The sequence below is a fragment of the Pristiophorus japonicus genome, chromosome 7, assembly GCF_044704955.1.
Source record: "Pristiophorus japonicus isolate sPriJap1 chromosome 7, sPriJap1.hap1, whole genome shotgun sequence".
Taxonomy (NCBI): domain Eukaryota; kingdom Metazoa; phylum Chordata; class Chondrichthyes; family Pristiophoridae; genus Pristiophorus; species Pristiophorus japonicus.
In genome coordinates, this window is record NC_091983.1 from 839,507 (window position 1) to 857,778 (window position 18,272).

The window sequence follows — 18,272 nt, forward strand, 5'->3', positions numbered from 1 at the left end:
CGTGGATTTTGATAATCGGGGGACAGTGCTGTGTGGTGGGGTCAGGTTGGTAGAGGATCTTTGTCTTACGGATGTTTAGCGTACGCCTCAGTGAAGGTGTTGACGATGGCTTGGAATTCGGCCTCCAAGTATGCGTAGACATAAGCGTCGTTTGCGTACTGTAGTTCAATGAGAGGATGGGATCTGGCCTGGAAGCGGGGGAGGCTGAACAGATTTTCATTTGTTCTATAATTTAGCTCTACTCCACTCTAAGGGCGAGATGAAGTATTGTTGCAAGGAAGATCGAAAAGGGCATTGGTGCGATGACGCAGCCTTGCTTGGCCCCGGTCCGGACGTGGGTTGGGTCTGTGGTGGATCCACTGGTCAGGATCATGGCTTGCATGTCATCATGGAGCAGACGGAAGATGGTGACAAACTTTTGAGGGCAGCCGAAAGGGAGGAGGCGCTCCATAATCCCTCATGGTTGACAGTGTCAAAGGCCTTTGTGAGGTCAAAGGCGGCCATGTACAAGGGTTGATGCTGTTCCCTGCATTTTTCTTGCAGTTGTCACATGGTGAAGCTCATGTCCGTTGTGCCTCCTAGTGGACGGAATCCGCATTGCGATTCTGGGAGGAGCTCTTCAGCCACAGGGAGAAGACGACTGAGGACGATTCTTGCGATGACTTTCCCTGTGGCCAACAGCAGGGAGATTTCTCTGTAGTTATCACAGTCGGACTTATCCCTTTTTTGAAGATGGTCACAATTACCCCGAGATCTCCTGGCATGCTCTCCTCCTTCTAGATAAGAGAAATTAGATCATATATTCGTGCCAATAGTGCTTCTCCACCATGCTTTCGTGCTTCGGCAGGAATTCCATCTGCTCTTGTTGCCTTGTCATTCTTCAGCTGATGGATGGCCTTTTCAATCTCATGCCGGGCTAGGGTTGTGCTGAGATGGTGGCGGGTAGCATGCTGCGGGATGGAGTCAAGGACACTCGCGTCGAAGAAAGAGTGAATACACATTAAGACACTGAGAAGTGTAGAGGAACAAGAGGACCTTGGAGTGCATGTCCACAGATCCCTGAAAGTAGCAGGCCATGTAGATAAGATGGTTTAAGAAGGCATATGGAATACTTGTCTTTATTAGCCGAGGCATAGAAAACAAGAGCAGGGAGGTTATGCCTGAACTGTATAAAACACTGGTTAGGCCACAGCTAGAGTACGGTGTGCAGTTCTGGTCACCACATTACAGGAAAGATATGATTGCATTAGAGAGGGTACAGAGGAGATTTACAAGGATGTTGGCTGAACTGGAGAATTTTAGCTAAGAAGAAAGATTGGATAGGCTGGGTTTGTTTTCTTTGGAACAGAGGAGGCTGAGGGGAGACCTTATTGAGGTGTGTAAAATTATGAGGGGCCTAGTTGGAGTGGTTAGGAAGAATCTATTTCCTTTATCAGAGGAGTCAATAACCAGGGGGCATAGATTTAAAGTAATTGGTAGGAAATTTAGAGGGGATTGAAGGGGAAATTTCTGGTTCTCACTGCCTGAAAAGGTGATAGAGGCAGAAACCCTCACCCACATTTAAAGGGTACTTGGATGTGCACTTGAAGTGTCGTCACCTACATGGCTACGGACCAAGAGCTAGAAAGTGGGATTAGGCTGGATAGCTCTTTGTTGGCTGTCGCGGACACGATGGTCTCCTTCCGTGCTGTAAATTTCTATGATTCTATGAGTATCCTTCCTCGCCTTCTGTATCTACTCCAGGTTAATTCAGTCTTGGTTCCAGCCCAAACAATTCCAACATCTTGGAAGTTACACCTCCAAATTCCTCTAGGCAGGTGAAAGGTAAGCAAATACACCTTGAGCATCATAACCTCCCAAAACAAGGAGGAGGATTTGGGCTCCCAAACATTAATCACTACCTAGGTCCATGGGATCATACCGTCCCCAACAAAACCCATGGTCACAAATAAAGACTGGGGCTATTTTACCCCTATACAGTCTGCTCTTCACAGCCCTCCAGAAAAAACCAAGGCATCACTGTTTCCTCAACCTCTCAATTTGGATTATGATATGCACTTCCACGAGGATCTTTTCTGGTTGATTAACTGTCGCCCTAATGTGGTGCAATCGTGAGCATTGAGCAGCACTTCAATTCACATCAACTGCTGTTAAAACTCTGTCACATTGTCCCTCAGTAAATCATTCAACCTAATGCACATCTCTCACGGTTATCAGGACACACGGTGTAAATAATAAATCAGAAGAAAAAACAAATAGGTGACCAATTTAATCAAAACTCTTAGTAGCAGCTCGATTTTTTAAAAGTGTGTCTAGATGGCATAGCTCTTTTTAGTCTTCAGTTGATCGAACAAACATATCATAGTCTGACACAATAAAACTGTCCATCTACTATGCACTTGTGTTAAATTTCTGTTTTGTTATTATATATACTATTGCGTCTTATTTACACACATTGTAATTGATGAAAACATGTTAAATTAGTGTTGCAGCCTCACCTCCCAAGCACCCCATAATTGAGATTACAGGGGCTGACAACATTGATTTTGATTTTAGGAAAGCTACCCTTGATTGATGAAAATAATTAAAAGGAATTAGATGAACAAAATGGACATACTCTTCATCCAGACAGACTGCCCGGCCTAGCAGCATTTCAAGGAAGCATTCCAGCAACCCCTGTGACCCCTGGTGAAGATATAGCTGGTTGGCCAACAAGGAAAATCCATGGTTTTTCAAGAATTTTTCCTTTTGTTCCTTTGATGCTCGTGTGAAATAAGCATCCAGCAGCTGTCAACAAAACATTGTTAAACTCAATTAGAGAAATGAGACATGGGGAAGCTTGAAATAAAAATCTGTCAACACTGAAATTGAATACAACATTGCATTTACATAGCGCTTTTAATGTCGCAAAACGTAACGTCCCAAGGCGCTTAACAAGAGCGAGATCAATTTTGACACCAAGCCACAGAGGAGGTATCCGGACAGATGACCAAAAGCTTGGTCAAAGAAGTACGTTTATAGTACCGTCTTAAAGGAGAGCCAGATGGCGAGGTTTAGAGAGGGAATTCCAGAGCTTAGGGTCAAGGAAGCTGAAAGCACATCCACCATTGATTAAAATCGGGGATGCGGAAGAAACCAGAATTGGAGGATCTGAGAGATCTCGACGGTTTGTAGAATTGAAAGAGGTTACAGATAGGGAGGGGCGAGTCCATAAGAGATTTGAAAACAAGGATGAGAATATTAAAATTGACACATTGTGGGTCTAGGACCAGTGTAGGGGTGATGGGCAATGTACCTCTTACCTTTTGGCAGGTCTGCAGCCACTTTAAGGGGCTTTGTAGCCCATTCACAGAAACTTTACACTGAAAAAGCCAGTCCTGGGCTGGGCAGAACAGGCAGAGAGGTACGGGCTGCAAGGCCACGCACCTTATAGGGAAGGTTGGTGATGGGTGGATGAGACTTGGTGCTAGTTAAGATACAGGCAGCATTGGATGAGCAGAAGTTTATTTAGGGTCGAAGATGGGAGGCCAGCCAGGAGAGCATTCGAATAGTCAAATCTATAAGTAACAAAGGCATGGATGAGTGTTTCAGCAGCAAATGAACTGAGACAGGATCGGAATTGGGTGATGTTACAGAGGTGGAAGTAGCCAGTCTTAGTGATGAAGCGGATTTGTAGTTGGAAGCTCATCTCGGGGTCAAATACAACACCAAGGATGCGAACTGTCTGGCTCAACGTCAGACAAGGAGAGGAATGGAAATAGTGGTCACGGAACGGAGTTTGTGGTGGGAACCAAGACAATGGTTACACTCTTCCCAATATTTAGTTGGAGGAAATTTCTGCTCATTGGATAGCTGATGTCAGACAAGCAGTGTGACAAATTAGAGACAGTGGGGGTCAAGAGAGGTGGTGATGAGGTAGAGCTGAGTGTTGTCAGCATAAATGTGGAAACTGATGTGTTTTCGGATGATGTCGCCGAAGGGAATGTGTAGATAAGAAATAGAAGGGGCCAAGGATAGATCTTTGGGGGTCATAGAGCACAGGTGACCAGTCGGCCTATCGCACCTGTGCCGGCTCTATGAAAGAACTATCCAATTCATCCCACTCCCCATGCTCTTTCCCCATAGTTTTGCAAATTTTTCCTTTATAAGTGGAGATCAATTCCCTTTTGAAAGTTACTACTGAATCTGCTTCCACCACCAATTCAGGTCGTGCATTCCAGATCATAGCAAGAGAAATCTCATCTGGTTTTTTTTCAACCATTATTTTAAATCTGTGTCCTCTAGTTGCTGACCCTTTTGCAGTCAAAACAGTTTCTCCCTATCTACTCTATTAAACACCTCAATTTCCCCTTGACCTTCTCTGCTCGAAGGAGAACAATCCCAGTTTCTCCAGATAACTGGAGCCCCTCATTCCTGGTACCATTCTAGTAAATATCCTCTACATCCTTTCCAAGACCTTGACATCTTTCCTGAAGTATGAATCATACCATAAGCTGACTTTCCAGTGCTTCAAACAATAAACAGCCATGTACTCTGATCAGTATACACACATCTGCCTATTATAACCAATCTTACACAGTTTATCACTTTAAAATTGAGAAAAATAATCCACACCTCTAGTTTCATATATTTCATATATTGATATATGTCCAAAAAAAGCCTGTCAGGTGAACTTTTCTTGGAGGAATTAGGAAGGCAATCACTAAAATTAGACTTTTGAATCCTACCTTGAAGAACTGGCTTCACGGTTATTATTGATTCAAATGCAAATGTTGCTACAGCCTGTTATAATTGTGATCACATTGAGGTGTGTATGATGATTAGAGTGACAGTATAGATAGAGAAACTGTTTTCTCTGTCAGGCGAGTCCCACAACGGGGCGTAACCTTAATATTAGAGCTAGGTGGTTAAAGGGAGATGTCAGGAAGCATTTCTTCACACAAACGGCAGTGGAAATCTGGAACTCTCTCCCTCATAAAGCCACTGAGGTTGGGCGTCAATTGAAAATTTCAAAACAGAAACTGATAAGATTTTTGTTGGGGAAGGGTACGGAAGCAAGACGCGTAAATGGAGATGCAGAACAGACATGAACTAATTGAATGACGGAATACACTCGAAGTCCTGAATGGCCTCCTATTCCTATGTTCCTAGATGCTCGAACTAATATAAAAAAAATATGATTCCACTTCAAACACTGTCAATGTCAAACCTCTGAAAGATTATCTAGAGAGGATGCCAACCTTCTATGATCAAAAGGATGCACTGCAGCAACTCATTAACATTACTTTAACAACACCTCCTTCCCCTACAACCTCTATCACCAAGACGAACAAATGCAGCAATGTTGTGGGAACACCAACTCCAAATTACCCCGAGATTCGCACCATCCTAACTTGGACAAGCATTGCGGTCCCTTCAGTGCTGCTAGATCATAATCCTGGAATTCCTTAACCTTACACCACTGGGGAAGCCTGATCACCACAAGGACTGCAGCAGTTCAAGGAGAAAGCTCACGACCTTCTCAGGGCAACTATAGATGGGCAATAAATGCGACCTGGCCTGTGTTGCCCACAACACAAGAACAAATCACTTATTATCTCTGGAGTGGAAATGGAACTCCCTCATTAGTGCTCCATCTAGTTTCTGACTTCCTCTCTTCTAGCCCGTTAACTGCTTCTGTTGATCTGCTTCACAATTGCCTTGCCTCCACCTTCAATGTCCTGGTTCCCACAGTGACTATTTAAAAAAATTATTCGTTTCTGGGATGTGGGCATCACTGGCAAGGCCAGCATTTATTGTCCATCACTAATTGTCCATGAGAAGGTGGTGGTGAGCCACCTTCTTGAACCGCTGCATTCCGTGTGGTGAAGATACTCCCACAGTGCTGTTAGGGAGGGAGTTCCAGGATTTTGACCCAGCGACGATGAAGGAATGGCAATATATTTCCAAGTCAGGATGATGTGTGACTTGGAGGGGAACTTGGAGGCGATGGTGTTCCCATGTGCATGCTGCCCTTGTACTTCTAGGTAGTAGAGGTCGTGGGTTTGGGAGGTGCTGCCGAAGAAGTCTTAATGAGTTGCTGCAGTGTATCTTGTATATAGTATACACTGTTTAAGGTAGTGGATGGGTTGCCAATCAAATGTTCTACTTTGTCCTGAATAGTGTAGAGCTTTTGAAGTGTTGTTGGAGCTGCATTCATCCAGGCAAGTGGAGAGTATTCCATCAAATGCCTTGTGCCTTGTAGATGGTGGAAAGGCTTTGAGGAGTCAGGAGAATACCCAGCATCTGACCTGCTCTTGTAGCCACAGTATTTATGTGGCTGGTCCAGTTATGTTTCTGGTCAATGGTGACCCCAGGATGTTGACGGTGGGGGATTCGGCGATGGTAATGCCGTTGAATGTCAAGGGGTGGTGATTAGACACTCTCTTGTCAGAGATAGTCATTGCCTGGCACTTATGTGGCTCGAATGTTACTTGCCACTTATCAATCAAAGCCTGAATGTTTGTCCAGGTCTTGCTGTATGCGGGCATGGATTGCTTCACTATCTGAGGAGTTGCGAATGGAACTGACCACTGTGCAATCATCAGCGAACATCCCTACTTCTGACCTTATGATGGAGGGAAGGTCACTGATGAATCAGCTGAAGATGGTTGGGCCTATGACACTGCCCTGAGGAACTCCTGCAGCGATGTCCTGGGGCTGTGATGATTGGCCTCCAACAACCACAACCGTCTTCCTTTGTGCTAGGTATGACTCTAGCCAGTACCACCACCACCATTCTTCCCAGTACACCAGCCACCTCTCTGGACTTGCATCTCTATAGACTTGACTCACAGACTATAGTGCACGAGGCTCAACTACCCTGGAAACCTGCTGCACCCTGGCTTCATCCCCTCAAGAACCCCCTCTATCCTTACTCTTTGCAACGCTTCCAAAAGCACCTCGCTCCATTAGAATTTCTAAGAAGAAAAAAAAATGGATTAAAACAGTGCAAAACAATTCGTTATGCAGTGGTGCAGAGATAAAAATATAGTTTCATAGCGAATCATAATTTTCTTTTAGAATCTGTCCTGTATGGCTATACCCAATATACATACTCAAAAAGTGACCTGTAATGCTCAAGCTCCTCACACCTACGCAAGTCCTACTTTTCAGTGCAGGGTTGAATGTTTAACTGTTGAATTACTGTTGACAGTACACATCCTGTATGGGCTTATGAAATATTGCTTCTGCGGCCGACCTTTATCACATTTGAAGTTTTCACAGCTCGTCCCTTTGCATCACTTACTCGGGTTCGCTTTGACCAACCTCATCTGCTGACTTCATTCAAAATCAATGCTGGTACTGTTTCCTTAGCCACCACTCAAACGTGACTATAAATTCAATTATATATATTTCACAACTGCGATGCTTATCTAAAATGCAACGTCATTGTGTTTGTATCTTTATAGGAATCTGTAAATTTGTGATTAATGTACAGTTTCCTTGCCTTTAAGTAATAGTTACAGAAAATAAATCTGGATCAGTCACTTGTCTTGTTTAAATGTGCAGTTATTAAAAGTCATATCCCACTATTGGGACCATGCCAGCTGAGGGACCTAAAATCAATTCACATGGTTTCAATCAGCAACAGGATTCATCTTTAAATACCATTCAACATTAAGATAAATTGATTTTTTTTTTTTAAACGGAGTTCCTAATTTGTAAGCAAATCCCAAACACTGGTGTGGAGAACTGAATCCTCTCGCCCAAGAACATTGAAACAAGAAAAGGCAAATAGGCTCAATAAGCCTGTTATTAGATCAAGCAACCTTTCTCACCAAAGCCTTCAATCCCTCCTATTTCCGGAAACACATCTAATTGGTAACTTTTCCACAAATGTACAACTTTATCTAGAATTGAAAACTACTATTCCATCATATAATGGGGAGTTTCTGTAATAGGGATGAAAGTAGGGTTGCCAACACCAGTTGGACATATTTCTGGAGGTTTCATTACATGACTGCCCATCTCCAACTGTTCCCGCCCAGTTAAACACTTTTTTCCCCCATCTCCAATGTTTTTATAATGAAAGTGAAGAAAAAACACTTAAAAAAAAAAGCCTCAATGATTTTTCTCCTGGGTTTTGCACGCAGCAGTGTCCAGGAGATTAATCTTTAATTTCTGGAGACTCCATGACAATTCTGGAGGGTTGGCAACACTCAATGAAAGCCCAGTCTTTTTACATGCAAGAATTCATGCTGACATTTAGCAAGTTAATCACACATAAATTTATAAACCACATTCTTTTTAAGCTATTGTTCTCTCTGACTACACAGCGCTGTACTATCGTTGACAATTTAAATGTTCATTGTGAAAATATATTTCAACATTCAGACTCATTTTAAATATCTAAAACAATGGAATGAAGAGTATTAGATTTAGATCAGAGTGTGTTTACTGCAGCACTGATAATATGGAACATGGTAACTGGGATTTGACATACTGGTTCTCCATTTGTCTTGTATGATGGTGTAAGATTTCAGGTTGTCACGAACAAGCCCCTGAATGCATTAGCCATTTATTTCTCTTACTTTAATAACTCCTTGCTGTATTACTGGAGTTGGATGATTGACAAGGACTATCAATGCTTCCGGTTGGATCAATTTGTCCATCACATCAGCTAGCATTACATCTGGCAAGATGAGCAGGATTCCTCGCAAAAGATTATACAGCCCACAGCAGATCAGAATCAAACAGTCCTCTGTTGCAGATCTAGATACACAAAACACTTATGTCAATGTGAGAAATAACCTGAAGGAAAAGTCCAGCTTCTATTTAATACACAAAACGAATGTGTCAGCCTTTTATCTACATATTACTGGGTGCTTTAAACTTACCTGGCTAATGCCATTCGCTGCTCTGCAGATGATGCTTGCAGCCTTTTGCCACCAAATAATGTGGTCAGATAGTGACCTGGAGTTTATTCAAGGCAGGAACTAGCCTCTGAAGTATTCTGTACATTAAATGTGTTTCAAGCCTGAAGTATCTACACGATTAAAAGTCTTGAGTATATAGTCTGGGCCCTAGAGGTCTCTGATTCAATGATTGCAGAAACCACAGAATAACTCCCCTGCCGCAGAATGTCTCCCACAGTGATTTTCTCTGTGTTATGGTGGGGTTTGTTTCCCAGTCAGAGCGCTTGTAGACTGTACCTGCCACTAATACAGTCAGAAAGCACAGCTCGTGGGTATCACAGGTACAATAAGCAAGTGCATGAAACAAAAGCCAAGCATAAACCGTGTGGTCTATTTTTAAAAATGGAATTGAAGATAGCACAGCAAATTATTCACACCTTCTGAGAAGAGAGTGACACATGGTCTATTTTAAAAAATGGAATTGAAGATAGCACAGCAAATTATTCACACCTTCTGAGAAGCGAGTGACACATCAGGATGCTTTTTATTCACAATGACAACTTGCATTTCTATAGTGCCTTTAATGTAGTAAAACATCCTGAAGCGCTTCACAGAAACGTTATCAAACAAAATTTGATACTGAGCCACATATTAGGACAGATGACCAAAAGCTTGCTAAAAGAGGTAGGTTTTTAGGTGTGTCTTAAAGAAGGAGAGGTAGAGAGGTTTAGGAAGGGAATTCTAGAGCTTAGGGCCCAGGCAACTGCAGGCACGGCTGCCTATGGTGGTGCAATTAAAATCGGGGATGCGCAAGAGGCCAGAATTGTTGCCGAGTGCAGAAAACTCGGAGGGTTGTGGGGCTGGAGGAGGTTACAGAAATGGGGAGGGGAGAGGCAATGGAGGGATATGAATACAAGGAAAAGAATTTTAAAATTGAGGTGTTGCCGGACCAGGAGCCAATGTAAGTCAGCGAGCACAGGGGTGATAGGTGAACAGGACTTGATGAGTGTTAAGATACAGGCAGCAGAGTTTTGGATGATCTCAAGTTTATGGAGGATGGAAGATGGGAGGCCAGCCAGGAGTTCGTTGGAATAGTCAAGTCTAGAGGTAACAAAGGCTTGGATGAGGGTTTCAGCAGGAGATGAGCTGAGTAGGTGGTCTTGGTAATGGCACGACTCAATTACCAATGTCAGAAGCTCACCTCGATCCATGGTCCACTGTCAATAGAGTAATTACAGGATACCAGTGCCCAAGGGCAGTTTTTTTTAAAGTGGTAAAGCTTGTTCTTATTTGTATTTAATGCTGCATAACATAATGGCAAACTCTATCCTTTGTGTGTAGCATTCATAATGGCAATACAGCATCCAGAGTGCAAGAACAAAATGGGGAACGAAGCTAATGGAATTGACTTGTACACCTTTCATCAGCTGCAAACCATAAACACCTCCTTGTGTAGGGCTCTCTCACCGGCATAAGACCCATCACTACTTTATTTTGTGTTCCTGCTACATGTCGGGCATGTGATGTGATTTTGCACCCATTTCTTATAACTAAGGCTTCCAGACAGTCTGCACCATCTCCGCACCTCAACTGCCACATGTCAACTCTGCCTACTGCTAAAAAAAACAAACTCTTGCCTGGTCTCATCATACTGCAGAATTCTATGAGGCCTGTGTCTATCCAAATCACACCATATGTGTTGGTCACATCCAATGTGTCACACATATATGCATGTAGCACAAAAATTCATCTGTTACACTCTTCTGATCAGTTGAAGTAACAAGCATCTGTTTAACAATGGTGATTTGTTCAAATATCCAATGGTTACCATTACTAATGACAAATCAGCAATTCATACAAACTCAACCAACTAATCAAATCGCTCACATTTTTTCAAAGCTACTAATCAGACACCAGCAAGTGTCACAAAACAAATCAAATTACTAACAATTTTTGCATACTTCTTTTGGTCACCATTGACCTTCCTATTCAGGTCAGTATAGCCAAAATAACATTTATAGCATTACATTAAAAAAAATCACTAAAATTAGCTGTAAAATTAGTAATTTAACATGAAAAATTTCTCCCGTTAAAAAGCCTTCTGTCTCGCTGCGTTCTGGAGTTTGAGTATTACCTTTATCTCAGATGAATTGTGTGTGTATGCACCCGAGTGTGAGAGAGTGAAAGAGACGCATCATGGCAATATTAGCTTAGAGCTAGGTCTCATCACCACACTTGTGGAAGTTTATCACGTGCCTACAGATGATGCTGCCGAGGAGCAACGTATAGGTGAGATAGAGGAGTGGCCAAGAGTGGATCTTGGGGAACTCCTGATCTGATGGTGCTAGGGTGTGAGGAGAAGCTGTGGTGGAAGAAGTAATGGATTCATCTGGATAAGTTTGATTGGAACCACACAAGGACAGTCCTACTGAGCTGCGCAATGGAGAAGATGTGGTCGAGGAAATTGCATGGTCAAAATTATCAAATGCTGTGGAGAAATCGAGACAGTATCATTTTCTACCATCACATCCCCCTGCACCAAAAATAGCCTCCATGAAACTAAGCCCCAAGAGCATGGCAAGTGGGAAGCTGAAGGAACCAACTCAAGTCCTACCACTACACATAAGATCATAAGAAATAGGAGTATGAGTAGGCCATTCGGCTGTTCAAGCCTGCTTCACCATTCAATAAGATCATGGCTGATCTTCTACCTCAACACCACCTTCCAGCATTATCACCATATCCCTTAATATCCAAAAATCTAATGATCTCTGTCTTGAATATACTCAACAACTGAGTATTCACAGCCTTTTGGGGTAGAGAATCCAAAGATTCACCACCTTCCGAGTGAAGAAATTTCTCCTTATCTCGGTCCTAAATGGCCAACCACTTATTCTGAGACTGTGACCCCTGATTCTAGACTCCCCTGCCAGGTGAAACATCCTCCCAGCATCTACCCTGTTAAGCTGGTAAGAATTGTGTGTTTCAATGAGATGCACAACATAGGGTGATAGCATGCAAGTCTGTTAAGATAATTGAAGCACCTTATTTGACCCTATAAATTACATTAGTCATTGAACACAAGATAGCAGGTACGCAGGCATGACTCTCCTACTCTATTAACATCGGTCAGCCACACTACTGAAAGGAAATGCCGAAAGTAAGGTCAGATGCCTTTCCAAAAGAGGACATGGGAATGACAATAAAGGCAATGCTGGCTCTGACTATGCTTCCTAGGTCAACGCAACAAATCAACTTTAGAATAGGCCCAGGAGGCTGTCACATGGCCATTCTCTCATCCACAGAAGTTGTCTGCTCAGTAAGACCAGTACAGGGTGAAAAAGAGGACATTTCCCCCCACCGCACCCACTCCTTCACAAAAATGTCCTGGTTATGAATAGCTGGTATTGTTACAGCTAACTCTGTTAATGACAGAAAGATAAAATACAGTAATTTTAACGATCTGAACATACAATGAATAACTGAATTGTTACCTTTCTGTAGCACTGTCGGTTTGATTATAGGGTCGCTCATAGAGAGGTGAAAAACCAAAGTTTTCCCATTCCTCAGGAATCAAATTCTTGTCAGCCATACTTGGCAAACGTCCCATAACTAAAGATCCATTTTGGGAAGGAAATGCTAATCCCAGGCTGGTAAAATTACTCTGACTTCTTTGGAATGTCTGAAGTCCTTGGAGACTGTTGGGTCGATTTATTCCTTCATCACCTGCCCCCTCCTGTTTCAGTTCTGGTTCCAAAGCTGATGAAATGCTGTTACTCTCTTCTGAAACACGTTCACTTCCAAGCCTGGAGATCGCATTTACCAGGCTATCTGGCTCTCCCACAGGTTCCAAGGATGCTTGTATGTGACCATCTGCATCACCTCGTGCAGAAACTCCCTTTTCAGACTCGCACAGGGTTTTTGCTGACTCACAACTGCTGAGGTACAGTTCATCTTGTACCCTTTTCAGTGCTTCTGCAGTGCCCATTTTGGGGGCATTCTCTGGCAAAAAGCCGAGTGTGTCAGACTCACACTCAGAAACCTCTCGTAAGTCATCAAAGCTCTGTTCTACTCTTGTTAGTCTTCGGATTCGCACTTGTGGTGAGGTAGAAGGGGTCACTGGCAGACTTTGGGAGTGCTGCTCATACAATGTTAATAAAGGGGACCCCTGCTTTGGATAGTTTAATGTTTTGATTTGTCCTTTATCTCCTAAAAAACGTGGAAAAAAGAAATCAGGCTGTTGTTTTTTTGCTGAATGTTAAATCAGAACATATATATATATATATAAGTTAATAAAACAAGATTGAAATTCACCAAGATTATCACCATCAACTTTCATGTTTTCCCACTTTTTTTCCCACTTAACTTTATTCCTTACTTTATTAAATTTTATCTTTTTCCATGTTCTTCTTTACGCCTTTTATTCCAAAAGAAATGGAATTAGGCTACTTCCATCCACGTATCTCTTCCTCTTACATTAAAACAATTACAATTCTCAAGAGATGAACTACATTTAGTATCACAAACTTCAATAATCACAATAAGTGATACTTAATGTCAGAGGCATAATATGAAAGAACCAAAGACCCAATGACTGCACCCTAAAGGAATCCTTTACAGAATCTCCCTATAGGGAGCCTCTTTGACACCTTGCTTTTTCTTTGGCAACATGCTCATATCAATGAACAGACTCACTGACCAAAGCTGCCTTTTGTTGAGTTGTAATGTTCTAGTCAAATTGGACCAGACTGTTTGAGGATATCAAAAACTGCAGCATCAGAGGTGACAAAATTCATTAAGTGCTGATTGTAAACTTAGATGCTCTAGTCATCCAAATGCAACTGGTATCAGGTGTTGACAGACCAGGATTGAAACCCAAAAGTTTGGCAGACCTCTAGCTGACGCTGAAGTCATGTAGGCCCCTGGAAGATCCTGCCTCGCTTTACTAACTAAATCAGTTTGGGTTATTGCGATGCTCCTGGGAACTTTGCCTAATTTAAAGGACAGAAGAAAAATCTACTGCCAACTGAAGAACAACATGTATACAGTGAAGGGGAGAGGTCACCAGATCCAACAAGGTATGACGCTCTTAAAAATTCATTGTTGAGCTGTGGTATGCATCAATGATCTAGACTTGAATATAGGGGGTATGATTAAGACGTTTGCAGACAATATTAAAATCGGCTGTGTAGTTGATAATGAAGAAGAAAGCTGCAGACTGCAGGAAGATATCAATCAACTGGTCACGTGGGCAGAACAATGGCAAATGGAATTTAATCCGGAGAAGTGTGAGGTAATGCATTTGGGGAGGGCTAACAAGGAAAGGGAATACATATTAAATGGTAGGACACGGAGAAGTGCAGAGGAACAAAAGGGCCTTGGAGTGCATGGCCACAGATCACTGAAGGTAACAGGCTAGGTAGATAAGGTGGTTAAGAAGGCATACGGAATGCTTGCCGAGGAACAGAATATAAAAGCAGGGGGGTTATGCTTGAACTGTATAAAACACTGGCTAGGCCACAGCTGGAGTACTGCGTGCAGTTCTGGTCACCGGAGTACAGGAAAGACATGATTGCACTGGAGAGGGCACAGAGGAAATCTACGAGGATGTTGCCGGGAGTGGAGAATCTTAGCTATGAGGACAGATTGGATAGGCTGGGTTTGTTTTCATTGAAACGGAGGCGGCTGAGAAGAGACCTCATTGAGGTGTATAAAATTATGAGGGGCCTAGATATAGTGGATAGAAAGGGCCTATTTCCCTTAGCAGAGGGGTCAACAACCAGGGGGCATAAATTTAAAGTAATTGGTAGAAGGTTGAGAGAGGAGTTGAGGGGAAATTTCTTCACCCAGAGGGTAGTGGGGGTCTGGAATTCACTGCCTGAAAGGGTGGTAGAGACAGAAACCCTCACCACATTTAAAAAGTATTTGGATGTGCACTTGAAGTGCCGTAACCTGCAGGGTTACGGACCTAGAGCTGGAAAGTGGGATTAGGCTGGATAGCCTCGTTGGCCGGCATGGACACGGTGGACCGAAATGGCCTCCTTTCGTGCTGTAAACTATGATTCTTCCTCGATGGCCTTGAGTAGTGCTAATGTAGTGCTAAACTATAAAGCCCATTGGGTCACAGATTTGATTCCTGGACTGTGTTGAGTTTGAGGACTCAGCCATAGGATGGCAGCAGTTGGGGTGCCACACTGACTTCAGTTTCCCCAAGTTAACGTGGGATGGAAATGCTCAAGTTTCAGCCCCTGAAAAATGGCTGTTAAACACAGCTTCATGTCCTCCGTGGTTGTAATACAGAATATACAGCAGAGAAACAGGCCATTTGACCCAAGCCGGCATTTATGCTTCACTCGAGCCTCCTTCCATCCTTCCTCACATAACTATCAGCATAACCCTCTATTCCTTTCTCCTCATATGCTTATCTAGTTTCCCCTTAAATGGATCAACCACTCCCTGTGGTAGCAAGTTCCACATTCGCACCACTCTCCGGGAAAGACGCTTCTTCTCAATTCCCCATTTGATTTCTTGGTGACTTATCTTATATGGATGGCCTTTAGTTTTGCTCCTTCCGACACATGTATACTCTCTCTATATATTCTCGATCAAAACCTTTCATAATTTTGATGACCTCTATCAGGTCACCCATCAGCCTCTCTTTTCAACAGAAAATAGACCAGCCTGTTCATCCTTTCCTGATAGGTATACCATTGCAGTTCTAGTATCATCCTTGTAAATCTTTTTTGCATCCTCTCCAGTGCTTCACCGGGAACACTAACATAGTGGTTGTGTTACTGGACTAGTAACTCAGAGGCCTGGACTAATAATCCTGAGACCCGAGTTCAAATCCCACGATGTCAGCTGTGGAATTTAAATTCAGTTAATTAAATAAAGCTGGAATAAAAGGTTACCATCAGTAATGGTGACCATGAAACTACCGGATTGTCATAAAAACCTGGTTCACTAATGGCAGAAATAATAGAAAAGCAAATTATAATTTAAATGGATAAAGTTTGCAAAGTGCTGCAGTAGAGAGAGACCTTGTGCACGAAACACAAAAAGTTAGTATGCAGGTACAGCAAGTAATCAGGAAGGCAAATGGAATGTTGGCCTTTATTGCAAGGGGGATGGAGTATAAAAGCAGAGAAGTCCTGCTACAAGGTAGCAAGGGCACAGAATGTACTCTGGGTGGGGGACTTCAATGTCCATCACCAAGAGTGGAAGCGTGGCTCACTCGGTACTGACTGAGCTGCCAGAGTCCTGAAGGACATAGCTGCCAGACTGGGCTTGCAGCACATAGTGGCAGAGCCAACACGATGGAAAACCTACTTGTGCAGTATTCAGTACTGGTTAGGGTGATGGTTCCTCTGACGAGCACAGCCAGAGCCAAGTCCACCTCACAATGGGTGGCTCAGCTGTACGGGGGGGGGGGGGAAAGAGGAGGAAGATCGGGAAAGCAATAGTGATAGGGGATTCTATAGTTAGGGGAACAGACAGACTTTGCCATGGCCGCAGACATGATTCCAGGATGCTATGTTGCCTCCCTGGTGCCAGGGTCAAGGATATTACTGAGCAGCTGCAGAATATTGAGTGAACAGCCAGAGGTCATGGTCCATATCAATATTAATGACATAGGTAGACAGAGGAATGAGGTCATGCAGGCAGATTTTAGGAAGTGAGAGAGATTAAAAAGCAGGACCTCAAAAGGTAGTAATCGCCCGATTACTCCCGCTGCCATGCGCTAGTGAGTCTAGAAATAGGCGGATCAAGCAGATGAATGCGTGGCTGGAGAGGCGGTGCAGGAGGGAGGGATTTAGATTCCTGGGACATTGGGACCGGTTCTTGGGGAGGTGGGACCTGTACAGGCCAGACACGTTGCACCTCAACAGAGCTGGGACCAATGTCCTCACGAGGGAGGTGGGTGAGGGGTTGCTCGTGTTGTTGGGGAGAGTTCAAACTAATTTGGCAGGGGGATGGGCACCAGGATGTGGCATTAGAAAGGAGAATCAAGGTGCACAAAGGATTGGGAGAGGTAGGGAAACCAAAGTCAGAGCTCCCTTGATGACGAAAGAGATAAAGAGTAAGATGAAGCAGAAAAACTGCTCGACAGATGTCAGGTTGAGAATACAAGTGAGAAAGTTCAGAGGGAAGTGAAAAAAGAAATGAGGGACAAAGAGAGAGTATGAGAATAGATTGGCACAAACATAAAAGGGAATCCAAAAGTCTTCGATAGTCATATAAATAGTAAACATTGGTAAGGAGGAGGAATGGGGCTGATTAGGGACCAAAATGGAGACCTACGCATGGAGGCAGAGAGCATGGCTGAGGTACCAAATGAATACTTTGTATCTGTTTTTACCAAGGAAGAAGTTGCTGCCAAAATCGTTGTGAAAGGGGAGGTAGTTGATATACTGGATGGGATAAAAATTGATAAGGAGGAGGTACTAGAAATCTGGCTGTACTTAAAAGAGAAAGATCACCATCCTATGGTCCTATGTTGCTGAGGGAAGTAAGGATGGAAATTGCGGAGGTAGTGGCCATAATCTTCCAATCCTCCTTGGATACGGGGCTGCAGCTAGAGGACTGGAGAATTGCAAATATTACACCCTTGTTCAAAAAAGGATGCAAGGATAAACCCAGCAACTACAGGCCAGTCAGTTTAACCTCTGAAATGGGGAAACTTTTAGAAACGATAATCCAGGACAAAATTAACAGTCACTTGGACAAGTGTGGATTAATTAAGGAAAGCCAGCATGGATTTGTTAAAGGCAAATCGTATTTAACTAAGTTGATTGAGTTTTCTGATGAAGTAACAGAGAGGGTTGATGAGGGCAATGCAGTTGATGTGGTGCACATGTACTTTGAAAAGACGTTTGATAAAGTGCCACAAAATAGACTTGCCAGCAAAGTTGAAGCCCATGGAATAAAAGGGACAGTGGCAGCATGGATACGGAAATGGCTAAGTGACAGGAAACAGAGAGTAGTAGTGAACAGTTGTTTTTCGGATGGGAGGAAGGTTCACAGTGGTGTTCCCCAGGGGTCGGTTTAGGTCCACTGCTTTACTTAGATATATACTAATGACTTGGATCTACAGAGCACAATTTCAAAATGTGTAGACAACATAAAACTTGGAGGCATAGTGAACAGTGAGGTGGATAGTGATAGACTTCAAGAGGACACAGACAGGCTGGTGGAATGAGCAGACATGTGGCAGATGAGATTTAACACAGGAAAGTGTAAAATGATACATTTTGTTAGGAAGAATGAGGAGAGACAATATAAACTAAAGGGTACAATTCTAAAGGGGGTGCATGAACAGAGACACCTGGGGGTATGTGTGCACAAATCGTTGAAGGTGGCAGGGCGGGTTGAGAA

General features: G+C 43.2%; 1 protein-coding gene across 6 annotated transcripts in view; it reads right to left on the bottom strand.

Moving 5' to 3' along the window:
* lyst (lysosomal trafficking regulator) overlaps positions 1-18,272 on the bottom strand; it is a 432,206-nt gene that overhangs the window by 102,525 nt on the left and 311,409 nt on the right. For all 6 annotated transcript variants that reach the window (XM_070884660.1, XM_070884659.1, XM_070884658.1 and 3 more), the window contains 3 exons: positions 12,392-13,106; positions 8,574-8,754; positions 2,618-2,787 (listed from right to left, as the gene is read on the bottom strand). In XM_070884660.1, coding sequence (XP_070740761.1) covers positions 2,618-2,787; positions 8,574-8,754; positions 12,392-13,106 — 1,066 coding nt within the window. The remainder of the gene's footprint in view (positions 1-2,617; positions 2,788-8,573; positions 8,755-12,391; positions 13,107-18,272) is intronic.